General features: G+C 47.9%; 1 protein-coding gene across 1 annotated transcript in view; it reads right to left on the bottom strand.

Annotated features, from left to right (window-relative positions):
- The window catches only part of LOC130205281 (titin-like), a 174640-nt gene that overhangs the window by 9259 nt on the left and 146852 nt on the right, over nucleotides 1-18529 (bottom strand). Inside the window, 31 exon segments of the mRNA XM_056432542.1 lie at nucleotides 78-683; nucleotides 839-1144; nucleotides 1236-1811; nucleotides 1947-2246; nucleotides 2427-2729; nucleotides 2816-3400; nucleotides 3499-3801; nucleotides 3964-4266; nucleotides 4354-4653; nucleotides 5106-5393; nucleotides 5598-6191; nucleotides 6324-6605; nucleotides 6822-7124; nucleotides 7429-7734; nucleotides 7879-8178; nucleotides 8288-8578; nucleotides 8804-9109; nucleotides 9197-9499; nucleotides 9632-11698; nucleotides 11803-12102; nucleotides 12201-12485; nucleotides 12593-12886; nucleotides 13021-14784; nucleotides 14893-15198; nucleotides 15287-15589; nucleotides 15804-16109; nucleotides 16249-16536; nucleotides 16631-16927; nucleotides 17036-17338; nucleotides 17434-18021; nucleotides 18211-18507. Of these exon segments, the coding sequence (XP_056288517.1) occupies nucleotides 78-683; nucleotides 839-1144; nucleotides 1236-1811; nucleotides 1947-2246; nucleotides 2427-2729; nucleotides 2816-3400; nucleotides 3499-3801; nucleotides 3964-4266; nucleotides 4354-4653; nucleotides 5106-5393; nucleotides 5598-6191; nucleotides 6324-6605; nucleotides 6822-7124; nucleotides 7429-7734; nucleotides 7879-8178; nucleotides 8288-8578; nucleotides 8804-9109; nucleotides 9197-9499; nucleotides 9632-11698; nucleotides 11803-12102; nucleotides 12201-12485; nucleotides 12593-12886; nucleotides 13021-14784; nucleotides 14893-15198; nucleotides 15287-15589; nucleotides 15804-16109; nucleotides 16249-16536; nucleotides 16631-16927; nucleotides 17036-17338; nucleotides 17434-18021; nucleotides 18211-18507 (13953 nt within the window).

The following is an 18529-nucleotide window of genomic DNA, read 5'->3' as shown; positions in this document are numbered from 1 at the left end:
TAATGTGTTTGCATTGGTTTACAAGTAAGTTAGAAAACAATGATCTAGTTTGAGAAATTGGGTATCTATGAGCTTACTTTCCACATCCAGAGAGACTGTAGCACAGATGGAGCCTCCTTGATTGGTGGCCCTGATCTGGTACACAGTGGAGTCTTCCTCATCAGCCTCGACGATGACCAGCTGGTGGTAACCTCCCTTAAACTCCTGTATCTTAATCTTTTTGCCATCTGAGTGGATCTCCTTTCCTCGTCTGAACCATTTAATCACAGGCTTGGGTTGCCCTGTGATCTTGCAGACAAGGGTAGCGTTGCTCTTGTACTTGACGCTCATGTTCCTCAGCTCTTCCTTGAAAGCAGGTGCACGAATATCAACGGCTGTGGTTGGAATGATGGGAGCGGTCTCCTCGCTGTAGTCACTCTCTCCTCCAAGGTTCTCGCACTTCACACGGAAGATGCACTCGACGCCCTCGTTCAGATGCTTGATGGAGAACACTGTCTGTTTGATCTCGTCTATGGTTGCCAGAATCCAATCGCTCCATTCCTTCTTGTCCTTCTTGTGCTTCTTCTCAAGGCTATAACTCTTGATCTTGGAGCCACCATCGCTGAGTGGAGGCTTCCAGGAAACCACGCAGGAGTCCTTGGTGACTCCGGAAACAGCTGGTGACAGAGGTGGTGATGGTTTCTCTGTGGACCAGAATAAAAAAATCAGTAACCTTGCCAGAACCTTGCATACTTAACATGTGGATTGATACAGTGTATTAAAGTTATATGATTTCATTATAAGTCATGAATGTATGAAGTATTTTAGAAACATTTAATGGATATTGGATGAAACTTACGCATCTGGCTCTTGATCAGGATGGGGGATGCGAGTTCCAGTGGCTCACTGTTGCCAAAGCGATTCTGGGCGTACACGCGGAAGAAGTATCCGGCACTGTCAACGAGGTTGGGCACGCGGCAGGAGATGCCATTTATGGATGACGACACCAGTTCCCACTCGGTGCCCTCCTTGTCCTCACGTTTCTCCACGATGTAGTTGGTAATCATGCAACCGCCGTCATCCTTGGGAGCCTTCCAGCTGATTATGACGGAGTTCTTCAGGAGAGCATCCAGCACAATGGGACCCTGAGGGATCTCGGGTTTGTCTGGAAACAGTATAGATATACATTATAAACCTAATACTTTTAGAAATCCATGCTTTGATGCACTCGCTGCAATAACTGCACATGAACATACCGTAAATCTCGACATTGAATGCGGTGTCAGCCCTGCCAAAGTGGTTGTGCAGTCGGATCCTGTATTTGCCTCCATGAACTCTCCGCTGCACGTTCTTGATCACCAGGTGTGTGTAGTGCTCGGTGGTCTCAATGCTGGTGTCCTCTGTGTTCTCCAGGGTCTTTGCTCCATGGAGCCACATGATCTTTGGCTCAGGACGGCCAATGTAGACGACATGGATGCGCAGAGTAGATCCCAGGCCAGCGTAGTAGGTTTCCTTCAGCGGGTAATCGGGGTGGAAGGATGCAGGAGCCTCCAACACCAGAACGCCTTTGGTCTCGGCTTCTCCGGCGTCGTTGACTGCCTTGCAGGTGTACTCTCCCTCGTCCTCCTGCTGATCCGTCATAATAGACAGCGAGTGGTTGCGGCCATCAGAGCTCATCTCATACTTGCGGGACTCAATAATCTCCTTGCTGGCATGATACCACTTGATGTCAGGTAGAGGTCTGCCAATAATCTGGCACTTCATGATACCAGGCTGGCCAAGCTTGGCAGTTACTTCATCCATTTCCTTTCTTAGGCCTGGTTTAGTTTCAACTGTACATACAAAACAAGGATTAATATTTAGGAAAAGTTTGTTACATTTAGTGTTATACTAAAGGTCACTTGGGAAAAGCAAGTCGGGAAAATGCTTACAAATAATGTTCACACAGTATATTACAATGTGCTCACCACTTAGTTTGGTCTTGATGCATGTGGCAGTTCTCCGAGGTCTACTCATTCCGGTCTCGTTCTCAGCAAACACTCTGAACTCGTACTCTGTGGCCTCAGCCAGTCCAGGCATGGTGAACTCCTTTTCCTTCAGTCTCTGCTTGTTGGACTTCTTCCAGGTGCTCTCAATGGACTTCCTGTACTCCACCCAGTAGCCTAAGACCTCCTTTCCTCCATCGCACTCTGGTGCTTGCCAGCGGATAGTGACGAAGTTCTTTGTTACATTCACTGTGTCGATCTCGCCTGGTTGACTTGGCTTGTCTAGAAGAAAAGAAAACACAAAAAATAATGAATTAATACATTTTTGTGACCAACAAAAAACACCTTTCCTCTTTATTCTGGTGTTGTTTGAAAAACTTTAATCAGAGAGTGACAATAATTTGGAAGTTGTCATGATTGAAGAAAAAATAATCAACTATAGTGCAGTGAGGGGAGACTCACCGAATGGATCCTTGCATGTGACCGGGTCAGCCACAGGACCAGCCTCGCTCTCGCCGATGTCGTTGACAGCAACAATGCGGAACTGGTAATCTGCGTCAGGGCTGAGTCCAGGCAGAGTAAACATGGTGGAGGTGATCTTGGTCTGGTGTCGGGACCACGTTTCAGCGGACACCACCTTGTACTCAACAAAGTAGCCAGTGATGGTAGAACCACCGTCGTCCTTTGGTTTGGACCAGGCCAAGGCCACCGAGCTCTTGGTGACGTCCATGATCTCTGGTGGGGTACTTGAAGGCTCAGGGGAATCTGGTTTAAAAAAAATGCATTGTATTCTTTGAGTTATTACAAAATTGTCTCATACTCATTAAAGACTGAAGAAGAGGAATACTTACAGATGGGAGTCTTGGGTACCAGTGGCTGTTCTGACTTCAGAGAGGCGCTGATGCCGAAGGTGTTTTCAGCTGTGACCTTGAAGTGGTACTCTGTGCCCTCCTTCAGGCCCTTGACAGCCAGCTGAGTGTCAGTCACTCTGGAGTCCACAGTGTACCAGGCATTTCTGGCAACCTCACGTCTTTCTACGATGTAACCTAGGATCTCTGATCCACCGTCATCCGTGGGCGTCTTCCAAGAAACCTTGACAGAGTTGGCCTGAATTTCCTCAAAGACCATTGGTCCCTCCGGAGCACATGGGCGGCCGATAACCTTCACCTTGATTTGGGCCTTCTTCTTGCCAACGCTATTCTCCAGCAGGAGGTCGTACACTCCAGAATCACTCCTTTCGGCTCCCTTGATCACTAACTCACTGGTGTCCTCCGTGGAGGCAATCATGGCATTGGTAGAGACTGTGCCGCTATCCTTGGACCACTTGCAGGTTGGATGAGGTTTACCCTTGATGGGCACGGAGAGTCTAACCACGCCTCCATGGCGTACGACGTACAGGTCTTTGTATTTCAGCTCAAGTTCATAGTCAGGAGATTCTGGAGGACAATAATAGTTGTAACAAATTGTTAAATTCCACATTAGTTTTAAACAAATACAAGTGAGAGCAGGTAGTTAATTTAACCTGTGTCCTTACCAAGCATCTCAGTCACTGCCACAGTTCCAGGGACTTCAGCAGGCTCTCCGGAGCCGCCGGCATTGCAGGCCATCACACGGAACTTGAACTCCTCTCCTTGTGGCATTTTGGTCAGTGTGTACTCGCAGATTAAAGATGGTGTGGTGTTGCACTTAATCCAAGGCATGGTTCCCACTTTCTGCATCTCAATCAGGTAGCCATCCACCCTTGCATCTCCCTCATCGTCGGGAGGACTCCAAGCCAGCGACACAGAGGATTTGGTGGTATCGGTGATCCTTGGGTTCTGAGGACAGCCAGGTGGATCTGAGCGGGGAAGAAAAGCATGCACACAAGTTTAGATGCTGCTACAAAAGATATCATGAGTCAGTGCATGCCCTTTTAAGACATTTGAGACCATCCCACTGTAACTCCAGTTTTATCTGAAGTCTAAATATAACAAGGCTTTCCTTAAAACGGTTGTCTTACCGATGGGATCTGTTGCCACTGCTGGTTTGGATAGCAGACTTGGTTTACTAAGTCCTCTGGCATTGATGGCAGTGATTCTGTGTTCATACTCCAGGCCCTCAATAAGCTCCGTCGACCTGTATCTGGTCATGGTGATGGGATTCTTGTTGGCACGCACCCATCTGTCAGACCTGACTTCTTTGCGCTCGATGATGTATCCAGAAACCTCCAAGCCGCCGTCCTCATCTGGCGGGTTCCAGGCCACGGTCATGCCATCACGAGAAACATCAAAGATGGTTGGACGGCCAGCAGGTCCAGGTACATCTGTGGAGGAGGAGAAACATGTTACCATACTTCTGTCTGTATAATCCTATTAACTAATTCTGTGATCTTCAAAAGAGCATGTCTTACTCGTCAAGCTCTTGCAGGTGATGATCTCAGTTTGAAGGTATTCTCCAGTGCCATAGCGATTAATGGCAGCAGCACGGAAGACATACTCATCTCCCTCATTCAGCTTCTCAAACTTGTAGGTGGGTCGGCTAACCGATTCGCAGACGGGCACCCAGCCGGGTCTGTGAGCATCACGCTGTTCCACCGCGTAGCCACTGATGGGAGCTCCGCCATCTCTAGCTGGAGGATCCCAGCTGCAGGTGACGGTGGTGGCATCAATCTCATCAATCCTGATGGGTCCCTTTGGTTCATCGGGTTTAGCTGGTAAAAAGAGATTTACAGGATTAATTGCGACAAGTCAACTTGAGGCCTGAAACGTAAATTGCGCTTATATTGTATATTTAGAAATTCCTTTATTGTAACCTGCTCTTAACCCTCCTGATGCCTTCGGGTCAATTTGACCCGATTCAATGTTTAATGTCGGTGTTCTTTCGGTAGTCAACAAACAAACATAAAGTACCTTACACTTAAACTTGGAAAACAATATTAATTCTAATAATTTTCTGGAGGTTTTAATTGCTGGGGTCAAATTGACCCCAAGGGTAAAATATGTCAGTAAATATAAAGGTAACAGGAGGGTTAAACATTGACCCGAAGGCAACGGGAGGGTTAAACATTGAATCGGGTCAAATTGACCCGAAGGCATCAGGAGGGTTAATGAGCATCAGCAATTCTTCATGCAGCTAAATAGCAAAAGAGGGATGGTTTCTTACAGAGGACGATGACCTTGATGACCTCGGTGATAACACCGACAGCGTTCTTCACCTCCAGGGAGTAGTCACCACTGTCGTCGATCGTGGTCTCGGACACGGCTAGTTTGGAGAACTTGCCAGTGCTCTTGATCTTGACACGATCTGTGACTTTCAGCTTGTTATCTCTGAAGTACCAGGAGCAGATTGGAGGAGGCCTGCCAACGATGGGCAGGTCCAACTCCAGAGTCTTGCCGGCTAGGATGTTGACGACCTTCTGAGGAATACTGGAGAAGTCCACCACGGGCAAGACTGGAAAAGGAAAAGGAGAGATGTAAAAATAATGTACCTATAGTTTGTATCTCCCTTTAGTTAGTAGGTTTATTGTGAACTGAGCTGTGGTGTTTTTCTAAATGTGACTGCTAGGCAGAACATGTTTAACATGTGCATCCTCATGGTTGAAGAGCTAAAGGATAGCAGGGTGCAGTGTTTTAGTAAATGTTATGCTGCCGTTACCTCTCTGTTCCTGTACAGTGATGGCAGTAACAAGCTCTTTGGGCTCGCTGGCTCCTTTACTGTTGATTGCTTTGATTCGAAACAAGTACTGCTCGTTCTCGTTCAGCTTCTCGATGGTGTGCTCAAAGTCAGTGGTCTTCAGTGTGGCCACTTTCATCCATTTGTCAGTGCCAAACTTGCAGGCTTCGATGACGTAGCCCGTCAGTCTGCTGCCACCGTCGTGATCGGGCTTCTGCCAGCCCAGGATGACGGTGCTCTTGGTGACGTCGATCATCTCCAGCTTGTTTGGAGGCAGAGGCACCTCGCAAACCAGGATGACGTCGGGTGTCTCGCAGGGCTCACCGATACCATAGATGTTCTCAGGAAGGACCCGGAAGTAGTACAGCATGCCCTCCATGAGGCCGTCGATCTTGTAAGAGGTCTTACTGCACTTGGAAGTGACGGTCTTGTAGGCTCTCATGGATGCCTCACGCCTCTCAATGACGTAGTTGTTGACAGGAGCACCGCCATCCACAGTTGGGGCTTCCCAAGAAATGGTTGCAGACTCCTTGGTCAGCTCCTTGATCTTGATTGCTCCAGTTGGTCCAGGAGTATCTAACAATACATGTATACGTTGTCAATAGAGAACATTTCCAAAAGCTACTGTGTCAGAAACAAGCCACATTTAAAAATGCTATGGCCTATGTAATGTGACAATTCAGTTCAGTGACATCTTCATCAACTTACCATAGACCTTGACCAGAATGTTGACTTCCTGTTTCCCGGCAGAATTCTCGGCGACCAGCGTGTACTTGCCAGCGTCGTAGCGGTGGACCCGATCAATGATGAGTGTGGTGGCTGTGGGGTTGATGTCAATGAAGCCTCTGTTGTGGAGGTCAACACCGGGTTTGCTCCAGGTGATAGTGGGAGCGGGACGACCGGTAACGCTTACGAACAGGCGGAGGGATCCACCAGCGCGCAGGCAGATGGTCTTCTTCAGGTCATCGTGGAGCTCAAAGTCAGGAGTTTCTGTGTGAGGAGGAAATAAGTCATAGGCCTATATAGCTTGCAAAGTTGGCATTATAAATGTCAACACATCATGAAAGACTTACTTAGCATTAATCATAATGCTAAGTAAGTCATTAGTTGCTTATTTGCTGTAAATAAGTATAAAGGGACTTATATGTTCTATCTCATTTATTTCTCTATAAAGGTAACACATATTTGCTTTTCTAGATTCCTTACCAAGTCTCTCAACCGGCTCAGTCTCGGCACATGGCTCACTGAAGTCTCCTGTGCCGTTGATGTTGATGCCGGCCACTCTGAAGCAGTACTTCTTGCCTGCTGAAAGTCCATTCACCACGTACTCTGCAGCACGTAGAGTCTTCTCATGGGCCTTCTTCCATTCCTCGGCTCCGGCTTCCTGCATCTCCAGGATGTAGCCCATCACATCGGCTCCTCCGTCCTCCACGGGGCGGGACCAGGCCAGGCTGATGCTGTCGGCCTGAGTGTCGGTCATACGTGGGATAGAAGGAGGAGAAGGGGTGCCTGGGGGGGGGGGGGGGGATACAGGAATGACGATCAATAGATCTGTGATATCTATTAGGATCTACTGATGTGCTTATCCACATTGTTACCCATTAGTTTTCAATTCAGTTCATTTTAAAGCCCAAAATTACAAATTGCAAATTGACCTCAGAGGTCTTTACAATCTGTACACAATTAAAAAGGTAATAACCCTTTCGGAGAGCATCAGAGGAGGATCCCTCTCCAGGATGGACAGAAGCAATATAAATCATGAGTATTAGTCATGTTACAAAAGACAGATGTTTAAATATCTGAACAAACTTACATGTTGGCACTCTGCAGACAACATACAGAGAAACCTCGCTGGGTTCGCTGTCTCCGGCCTTATTGATGGCCGTCACTCTGAACTGGTAGATGTTGCCTTCGGTCAATCCGGACACCTTCAGCATGGTGTCCAGGAAAGCTCCGTCCCTGTTCACCTTCACCCAGCGGGCGCTCTTTCTCTCACGCCTCTCCACCAGGTAGTGGATCAGCGGGCTGCCGCCATTGCTCTCTGGCTTCAGCCACTCGATGGTGGCAAAGTCCTTTCCTGACACCAAGATCTCTGGAGTACCGGGAGGAGTTGGCACAGCTGGAGGACAGGAAAGGGAATTCAAGTGTGAGAAGTTATGATCATTTATTGCTTTCATTTTAGTTGAATCCATGTTTTAAGATAAAAGCGCAGAATCTGATGGCCAAAGACCTTTTTGGAATTTGATCAACAATAATCGCTTACTGAAAGTGTTTCTGGCAACCATCGGCTGAGACTGCAAGAGGACTCCAGCTCCGTATTTGTTGACCGCGCGAACTCTGAACAGGTACTCTGTGTTCTTGAACACCCCTGTGATGTTGCAGGTCAGCTCTTTGCACTCGGCATGCATGATGACCCAGTTGAGTCTGTTGGTGTCTCGCCTCTCCACGATATAGTGGGAGATGTCATCTCCGCCGTCCTCGAGAGGCGGCTTCCAGCTCAGTGTGCACGACTCCTCTGTGATCTTACTGATCTCAATGCTGCCTTCACATACTCCAGCGGTGTCTGGAAAAAACAAACAGGTGAGCTCAATGTCATACTCTTAAGATGACTATGCCAAACTAATACTTGAAGTGTAATCTGCAATGCTATCGAACAAAGCGCTCTCTATTACCAAGCACTTTGACGTTGACCTCAGCCGTCTTGGTTCCGCTAACGTTCCTGACCGTGAGGATGTACTTTCCAGTGTCATCTCTGTCACAGAACTTGATGATGGCCATAGCCTTGGTGTTGGTGTACTGCAAGTGGTACTTTTCACACAACTCCAGATCCCTGCTGCCCTTGGACCAGGAAGCCTTGGGGTCAGGTCTGCCTCCCACTGCAGCGTCCAGAACCAGGTCTGAACCGGCTCTGACCGTCACGGTTTCAGACAGGAGTTTACTGTCCAGCTGGGCCTTTGGAGGCTCTGAAAAAAGGAACATGATTATGAAGCAAGTTATTTGTTAAGACCGGACTCCCTCGCTGGGACTGTAATATATGCACATTTAGGTCCTTGTCCATGTTTAAGCCTTGAGGTGTTGCTCAAGCTCACTTAGCCGGACACATTAGAGTTTTTCATCCACAGGTTATTGATTTATGAAATACTTTTTATTGTGATGTATTGTATCACAATCCCAGATGCAGTTCTTACCGAAGTCGGTCTTGCACTGCACAGAGCCAGTGGACTCTGAGGGGATGCTGAAGACCTGGTTGGCGTTCTTGGCGATGACTCTGAACTCATAGGGCTCTCCTTCTCCCAGTGCAGTAACAGTGTAACACGTGTCCGTCACATTGGTGTAGTTACACTTGAGCCAGCGGCCTTCACCGGTCAAAGTGTACGGCTTGCGCTCAATGATGTAGCCCACAATCGGACTACCACCGTCATTCAGTGGCGACGACCATTTAAGGGACACCGTGGTTCTTGTAACATTTGTGACTTCTGGCTTACTTGGTGAATCTAAAAAACAGATCAGACATGTTGGATTAATGGAGTTTTAACCAAAAAGCCACTTGATGTACGAGATACCAAACTGCTAACACTCACCAACTGGGTTTTGAGCAACTGCTCCCTTGGAGGCCTCGCTGGCTTTGCTCAGTCCAGCACTGTTCATGGCATACACCCTAAACTGGTACTCCAGGCCCTCAACCAGCCCTTCCATCTTGGAGTAGCAGTCAAAGCAAGGGATCTTGTTCTCCCTCACCCACAGGATATTGTTCCTTTCCTTCTTCTCGATCCAGTAGCCCGTCACTTTGCTTCCGCCATCATGGTAGGGCTCCTCCCATTTTATGGTCATTGTGTTAGAAGTGACATTGAAGACTGAAGGCCTTGTCGGAGGGCCAGGAGGTGCTGTGATAAAAAAAGGGATTTTGTCAGAAGACTTTTTACAGATATTAACAGTTTAAGAAATGCTTAAAAAGTCTATTCTTTATTATTCATGTGTTACATTGTGAATAGGTTTGTGTGTGGAGTAGGACTTACTGAAAGGATGCTCTGCAACAATAGTCTCAGACTCGGTGTTCTTGCTGACGCCAAATCTATTCTCAGCAGAAACCCTGAATGTGTACTGCATGTACTTGGTCAGGTGACTGACGTCGAGTGTTGTGCGCTTAACGCTAGAGTTGATCAGCTGCCAGGCGGTGGAGCCGGACTCGCGCTTCTCCACAATGTAGTTGGTGATATCAGTGCCGCCATCATCCTCCGGTGCTTGCCAGTTAATTACGCAGGACTCAGAGGTGATGGATGAGATTTCGATGGGTCCGGTTGGAGGATTGGGTCTACCTGTGACATTAACTTCAATCGTGAAGGTCCTGGTTCCTGCCACATTCTCCAGAGTCAGGTAGTATTTACCACCATCTCCTCTCATGGCCTCCTTGACTGAGATGCTGGTTCTGTCCTTAGTTGTTTGGATGGAGACTCTGTCTGAGTTCTTGAGCCTCAACTCTTCTATCTTCCAGCTGACTGTAGGAGCAGGTCTTCCACTGATGGGAACATCAATGATGAAGGTTCTGCCAGAGTTACAGGTGATTAGCTGGTTGGTGATCTCACTGAGGTCAGCGGCAGGTTCAATGTGAGGCTCTTTGACGAGCACAGGAGCCAAAGTTTCCCTGGGTGTGCTGGAACCAGATTCATTCTTGGCTTTCACACGGAAGTCATACTCATCACCCTTGTTGAGCTTTTCAACCACATAGGTGAGATTATTAGTGCTTGCAACCACTACCCATTTGTCTGTCCCCTTTGCCTTGGCCTCAATGGTGTAACACTGGATCCGGCTCCCGCCATCATGCTCTGGTTTCAGCCAGCCCAGGGACACAGAGCTATCTGTGGTGTCCAGGATGTCCATTCTCTTTGGAGATGCTGGCTCTGCGGTGGCAATGACAGGCTGAGTGATCTCAAACGCCTCACCCACACCGTGCTGGTTCTCGGCCGAGACCCTGAAGAAGTATGGCACGCCCTCTAGCAGGTCCTGGATCTTCAGGATTTGCTGCTTGCATTTGCCACCAGACTGCTGCCATGTGCGGCGGCTAGCCTCGCGCCTTTCAACGACATAGTGATGGATTCGTGCTCCACCGTCATTGAGAGGAGGCTCCCAGATAAGTGTGACGGAGCCCCTGGACACCTCCTTTAAGGCAACACCTTCTGGAGGTCCGGGAGTGTCCATAACCTTTACAGTGAATGTAACAGCCTTGCTGCCACTAGCGTTCTCCAGGTTAACGGTGTATTTGCCTGTATCATTCCTTGAGCAGTTTTCAATGCTTAAAGAACTGTAGCCATCTGTAGTTGAGACCTCTGACATGACACCCAGCTCGCCTTCTTCCTTCACCCAGGTGGCGTCGGGAATTGGCTTTCCTCTGAAGTGAATGCCCAAGCACACTGAGCCTCCAGGCTTGACAATGTGTGTCTGCCTGAAGGTGGCGTCGATATCCACCTGTGGTGGCGTTAGCCTGTCTACAGCCTGAGCTGGCTCTGGAATCTCCTTGTCCTCGCCTCTACCTACATGGTTGAAAGCTGCAACATGGAACCTGTACTCAGCTCCCGTCTGTAGACCAGTCACCGTGTAATTATTTCCTGCCACCAGCTCCTCATTTACTCTCTTCCATTCGGTCTCTTCTCCCTTCACCATTTCAATAATGTAGCCCAGGATCTCCATGCCGCCGTCGTCGGCAGGCCTGGACCATTCCAGGCTGATGGAGGTGTTGGTCGAGTCGGACACACAGACCACAGATGGAGCACAAGGAATATCCTTTGGCTCGGCGGCTTTGATAGGCATAGAGATGTTGCTTGGAGCTCCAACACCAGCATCATTCACGGCCATGACGCGGAACTCGTACTCCATATCCTCCGTCAGGTGGAGCACCTTGTGGGCACATTCAACAAGGGGCTTCTTGGTTGTCACCTTGTAGAACCGGACAGTTTTCTTTTCCCGTTTCTCCAGGAGGTAATACTGAATGGGGTTTCCTCCGTCAGATGTTGGAGGTATCCATGACAGTGTGATGTTCTCTCCTGTCGTCTCGGTAGCATCGGGAGTGCCTGGAGCATCAGGAGCAGCTGAGGGGAAAACATTTTGATAGATAAGTGCATTATTTGTAATATGTAGAAAATTACAAATTTAATATTGCATTTTTAAAAAGCCTTTCCAAGTTTCCACTTACTGTATTGCATCTGTGCAATGATAGGGCTGGACGCCAATGGTCTGCCAACTCCAAACTTGTTCACAGCAGACGCCCTGAACTGGTACTCATTGGTCTTGATAAGCTTGGTTACATTGAAGGTGCACTCTGTACATTCGTCAGACACCAAAGACCAGGAGATCTTGGCAGTCTCACGCTTCTCAATGATGTAATGCGTAATCTCTGAGCAGCCGTCGTTCTCTGGTTGGTTCCAAGTCAGAGTGCATTTACCCTCTGAGATGTTGCTGAAAGTGATGGGTCCCACTGCCTCCCCAGGTGTGTCTGTATCACATATCAGGGATTAAAGTTAGAACATAAATAAAGACACTGGTGGACAAATGCACTGTGTTATAAAGAGTAAAACTGTTAGAACTGCGTACCTTGGACTTGAACAATGATGCCCTCCTTCCTGCTTCCAGACCCGTTCGTAGCCTCCACAGTGTAGTGGCCACTGTGAGTACGATCAGCGTCCCTGACGAACAGGGTGCTGGATCCAGCAACATTGATGATGTCCATCATTTTTTTGGTGATCTCCACACCGTCTCTGAACCAGACGACCTTGGGAACAGGGCGTCCAGTGACGGTAACCTTGAGCCTAATGTTGTCTCCTGCCTTGACTGTCAGACCCTCGAAGTACTCTGGGCCAAACTCAATGATTGGAGAAGCTATTTTAAAGGAAATGGGAATGATTAGGACAACTCAAAGTTTCATGACAAAGAAACACATTCAAGCTGCTGATATTACAGTCATCCTCCAAGTTCTTTTTACTCACCGTTCTCACTTCTGACCACAATCAAGCCAGAAGAGTTGGAGGGAGGACTGACGACACCGATTGCATTTCTGGCTGTTATTTTGAACTCATAGCGTTCATTTGTTGCCAACCCAGTGACGGTGTACTGGCAGTCGTGCACATCGGTCAAGTTGGCCTTGAACCAGCGTCCATGACCTTGGCGTTTCTCAATGCTGTAGCTGGTAATTTTGCTACCGCCATCACGTTTGGGGGCATCCCATTTCAGTGTCACCGAGTCACTTGTCACATCAATGTAGTCGGGCTGACCAGGAGGATCTGGAAGGCATCAGATAAAGCTTTGAATTTATGTTTTTATTCAAGTCCAATTTAAGAGCTATTATTCCAATATTCTTCACATAATAAGAATGACAAATAAACAAAATAATATAATGGTTCACATATGTACTCACCAACAGGACTGACAGCCATGATTGGCTTGCTCTCATCGCTCATTCGGCTGAAGCCAGCATCATTCTGGGCGTAGACTCTGAAGGAGTACTCAAGACCTTCGATGAGCTCCAAGATTCTGAAATCTGTTTCTTTGATCGGGATAGTGTTCACCTTTTGCCACATGATGCTATTCTTTTCCCTCTTCTCCACATGGAAGGCCTGGATGGGGGTACCGCCGTCATAGATGGGCTGCTCCCACTGGATTGTCATGCCATCGTTGGTGACATTGTATACAACGGGCTTGCCTGGTGGGCCTGGAGGCCTAAACTGGTGCTTGGCAATGACCATTTGGGAGACGAGAGGCTCGCTGACACCGTATCTGTTCTCAGCACACACTCTGAACTGGTACTGGATACCCTTGATTAGGTTGGGGACCTTGAATTGAGTATCCTCTACACTGGAGCAGGCCATCTTCCAGTCAGACTGGGAGGTGTCACGCTTCTCTACAGAGTAGCAGGTGATGTCTCCGCCACCGTCGTCATTGGGTTCATCCCAGGAAATCATGATGCTCTCAGCTCTCACTTCATCCAGGCGGATGGGTCCAACAGGCTTTGATGGAGGTCCAAGTGTGTTGACATGGATGTGGACAGATCTCCTGCTGACGTTATTGTCAAGGGTCAGAGTGTATTTACCCTCATTTTCCTTGGTTACATTCTTAATCATTAGAGTGGCTTTGTTTTCTGTCTTCTTGAAGCGGATTAGTTCACTCTCCTTTAGAGCGAGGTTGTCCTTCAGCCACAGGACAGCAGGTTTGGGTTTACCTACGTATGGCAGCTCAATGTGCACATTGTGACCCAGGCGGACATTGATACGGCCACCGGGGTACTCTGCGAGGCTTGCCTCTGGTGTGATGATGTAGTCGATAACCTTGATCGGCCCAATCTCAACAAAGTCGCCCTGTCCCTTTTCATTCCGGGCAGCAACTCTGAAGAACACCTCTGAGTGCTCCTTGAGCTTATTGACTACAAACTCACACTGTCTGCTGGTACCACCCAAAGACCATTCCTGGTCCTTTAGTTTCTGCTCAATGACGTAGTCAGAGATGATGCTGCCGCCGTCGTAATTGGGCTTCAGCCACTGCAGAGTGACCGAGGTCTTTGACGAATCCTTCATAGAAACCTCCTTGACTGGCCCTGGGGTCTCTGTGGCCTTCAAAGGCTCAAGTGTGTCACATGGATCACCAGCACCGTTCTCATTTTCTGCTAACACCCGGAAGAAGAAGGATGTCTTCTCTGAGAGGTCTTCAATGGTGTATGTGGTGTCCATGCATTTACTTGTCACTGCAGAGAAGGATCTCTTGGAAGAGTCCCTTTTCTCAACAATGTAGTTTGTGATCTCAGCACCGCCGTCGAGAAGTGGAGGCTCCCAGCAGAGAGTAACCTTTCCACAGGTCACGTCCTTCAGGACCAGAGTCTTGCACTGAGCTGGAGTATCCTGGACCTTCACAGACAGGATAACCGACTTTGGCTCGCCGACACCATTCTCTATTTTCACTGTATACTTTCCAGTGTCCAACCTGGTGACCTCGCGCATCACAAGAACTGTGTTGGTGTCTGAGTGGTGGAACTCGTATTTGGGGTCACGGTCGATACATTCTTCTCCCTTACTCCAGGAAGCAGTGGGAGCAGGTCGGCCCTTCAGAGGAACAGTCAGCTCCACATCCTTGCCAGCCTTCACGATATAGTGAGTTCTCATGGCCACATCTGAGTCGATCTGTGCCGCCTCTGTTAAAGTCATGAACAATACACATTGTGAGCGACGTAAAAACGAACTAGACATATGTGTTACATACTGAACACACTTCACATTTTCAATATCTTTGATCAATTTACCCAGGATGTCCTTGGCCTGCACAGGCTCCGTCATCTCCAGAGGCTCTCCTTGGCCAGCACAGTTGACAGCAGAGACTCTGAAGAAGTAGTTGACATCTGGTTTTAAGTCGTGAACTGTATATTCTGTTGTCTTGGCCTCTCCCCTGGAGGTAATCATGGCCCATTCCGTCTCTCCCTCAACGAGCTTCTCCACCATGTAGCTGGTGACCTCACTGCCTCCATCCCATTCTGGCTTGGACCAGCCCAAGGTGATGGATGTCTTGGTGGAGTCCACCACCTTCAGCTTGCAAGGCTCATCTGGTGCATCTGTAAGTAGAATGTATTGTTTAGTGGGAGGTTACTGTATTTATCTCTTTCGTCTTTGTTGGAAATCTGTGAATTCTAGACCACTTACCAACTGGGTCAGCCGCCTTGTAGTAGTCTGATGCATCAGAGAACAGTCCCTCTCCAGCCATGTTAATGGCACAGGTGCGATATTGGTACTCGTTTCCTTCAGTCAGGTGGTAGACTGTCTGTTTGATGCCAGTGACAAGGTCTTTGTAAACTCGGATCCAGCGCACACTCTTCTTGTCGCGTCTTTCCAGGTAGTAGCCCGACACTGCGCTACCTCCGTCGGCACCTGGCTTGCCCCATTCCACCACCATGGTGGTCTTGGTGATGGTGTTCACCTCAGGAGTATGCGGCTGCCCAGGAGTTACTATAGAAACAAACATGTTAAGAAATGACAAAATCAAATCAAAGAATCTGTAAAAAACATAAAGACAATGGATAAGTGCTGCAGAGCATTGTATTCAGTTGATATAGAGTGTTACCTAAACAGGAAAATTGTAGATGCTCAAACATAAAATCTCCTCTAACTTCACACTCGCATGAACAATCAAATTTGAAGCATCCTGCAGCCCAAAACTTACCGAAGGCGTTCTTAGCAATGACAGGCTCCGACACCAGTGGCTCGCCAACACCGCACTTATTGACGGCCATTACGCGGAACACATACTCATTTCCACGCAGCAGCTTGCTGACGGTGGCGTACGTCTGCTCGTGTTGGTCTGAAACTGTTGACCAGACCACTCGGCTGGTTTCACGCCTCTCAACAATGTAGTGGGTCACCTTGAAGCCTCCCTGCTCAGACTCGGGCACAGGCTGCCAGCTGAAGATCATCTTGTCTGCTGTGATGGAGTTGAACACAATGGTACCGGCTGGGATTCCAGGTTTGTCTATGGGGGGTAAAACAAAAAGAAGTTCATAAAATACAGGAATGATTGAAGACTATCACATTAGAGCATCTCCATCTAAATGTGCTATATTCAGAACTATGGATAAGGCTGGAAAGGGGAGGCAAGACTTTCTAAATACCTAGGATTTCAATCCTGATGTTTGTAGATGCTGAGCCCAGAACATTCTTGATCTTAAGCTCATATGAGCCTGTGTTGAAGCGAGCAGCATCCTTGATCAGCACAGCAGAGGAGTCAGTTGTACTTTCAATAGACAGGGTGGACGTTGGTACCAGCTCCTTTCCATCCTTCAGCCACTCAATGGTTGGCAGAGGCGTGGCGATGATTCCAACTTGAAGCCTAATTGAAGCTCCAGCCTTGTACTGAACCACATCCAGATACTCTGGAGGAAGGTCAATAGCAGGGGCACCTGTGGAACATGAGATATCGATATAAGTAATGTATAGATAAATCCAATCAAATTAAACAAGACATGCAAACAGAGTGTAAGATCAAATCCTCACCACATGCATCCACACAGGTGACAGGGCCAGCAATGAGCGATGGGTTGCTGACGGACCCAACAGCATTCTTGGCGTATACTCTGAACTCATAAGACTCATCCTGGTTCAGTCCAGACACACTGAAGCCCATCTCAATGATGTTTGTGAAGTTGGCCTTCACCCATCTGTCACCGCGAGCTTCCCTCCTCTCCACACTGTAGCCGGAAATCTTGCTGCCGCCATCGTATGGAGGCCTCTGCCAGGCCAGTCTGACTGAGTTCTTGGTGACTTCTGTGACATGGACATTTGCTGGGGGCTCTACAACATTAAATTGTAAAAGATGCAACTTTAGTGAAACAGTCTTATTATTTAATGCTATTTGTCCCATTAAAGCTGGAGACAGAGATCCAAATTAGAATCACTTACCGCAGGCATCAATAGCAAGCACCTCTTCAGATGTCTTGCTCAGCTTTCCAATACCAGCGGCATTTTCAGCTGCCACCTTGAATTCATAGATGAGGCCAGGGCAGATGTTTGTGAGTCGCCACTGGTTTCCTGAGATTGCTGTCTTGTTGACCTTCTGCCAGAGGATGCTACTTCTCTCCTTCATCTGGAGATGATATCCAAGTACAGTGTTTCCACCATCATTGACTGGCTCATTCCAGCAGACTGTGAGGGTCTCTCTGGATACAAAGCCGAGCCATGGGGTGGATGGAGGCCCAGGGATGGCTGTAATGGACAACAGTCATGTTAATGTTTATTTAGAAAAATCCATAAAGATGTCAATGGAAAATTAAAAGACACACAGACAGACAATTACTTACTGTATGGAAGCTTGATCATGATTTGCTTGGTGTCAATATGGTCACTGACACCGAAACGGTTCTGAGCCTTGATCCTGAACTGATACTCCTCTCCTTTGGTCAGCTTAGCCACCTTGATTGAGCTTCTGGCAATGCTAGTCGACACCTCTGCCCAATTAGGAGTGCTGGTTTCACGTTTCAGTACAATGTAGTTGGTAACAGGACTGCCACCATCATACTCTGGAACTGCCCATTTCAGACATACTGTGGTTTCTCCGATCTCACCGACCTCGATTGGACCAATAGGAGGTCCGGGTCTGTCCAGCACAACGAAGATAAGGAAGATCTTGGTGGTACCTCCCACATTAGAGGCAGTGACTTCATATTTGCCGGCGTCACTTGAAATGCTTTCATTCAGGGTGATAATTAAACTGTCTGGAGTTAGTTCCGTTAGCAGCCTCTGGGATCCCTTGATGACAACATTGTTCCTGGACATGGTCACCTTAGGCATGGGCCTGGCATTGAGAGGAATCTCAAAGGTTAGGTTGAATCCTGCTCTCACATAAACTGTATTCTTGGGGTAGTTCTTCAGGTCAAATTCAGGAGCCACTGTTTAAGAAAGAAGACACACCGATCAATGTGATAATTAATGTCATATTCACAAATTTCATGCCTTAGTACTTATACCTTTGAAAGAGAAAAATCAATTTGTAAAAATATTGTATTGTTTGCTTTGTGCATAACATCTTTTTTTCTGGGGTCAATAATAACTCAAATGAAAATGTCAAAAGATAATACCATGTATTTCCTTGACGATAACGGGTACGATCATCTCCTTTGGTTCACTGAGTCCGGCATGGTTCTCAGCACGGACTCTAAAGTAGTACTCTGCACACTCCCTCAGGCTCTTGATGGTGTGGGTCATAGTCTTCACAGTGGCACACTTCACCCACTTGGTCTGTCCCTTCTCCAGGGCATCAATAAGGTACCCGGTGACTCTGCTACCGCCATCATATTCTGGTCTTGTCCAGGTAATCGTAACATTGTCCTTGGTTACATTTGCAACTCCAAGTTTCATGGGAGCACTTGGTACCTCTGTAAAAGACAGTGGGAAATT

Source organism: Pseudoliparis swirei, chromosome 2 (assembly GCF_029220125.1).
Source record: "Pseudoliparis swirei isolate HS2019 ecotype Mariana Trench chromosome 2, NWPU_hadal_v1, whole genome shotgun sequence".
NCBI lineage: Eukaryota > Metazoa > Chordata > Actinopteri > Perciformes > Liparidae > Pseudoliparis > Pseudoliparis swirei.
Note: the sequence above shows the minus strand (reverse complement) of the source record. Positions and strands in the feature narration are given on the sequence as shown.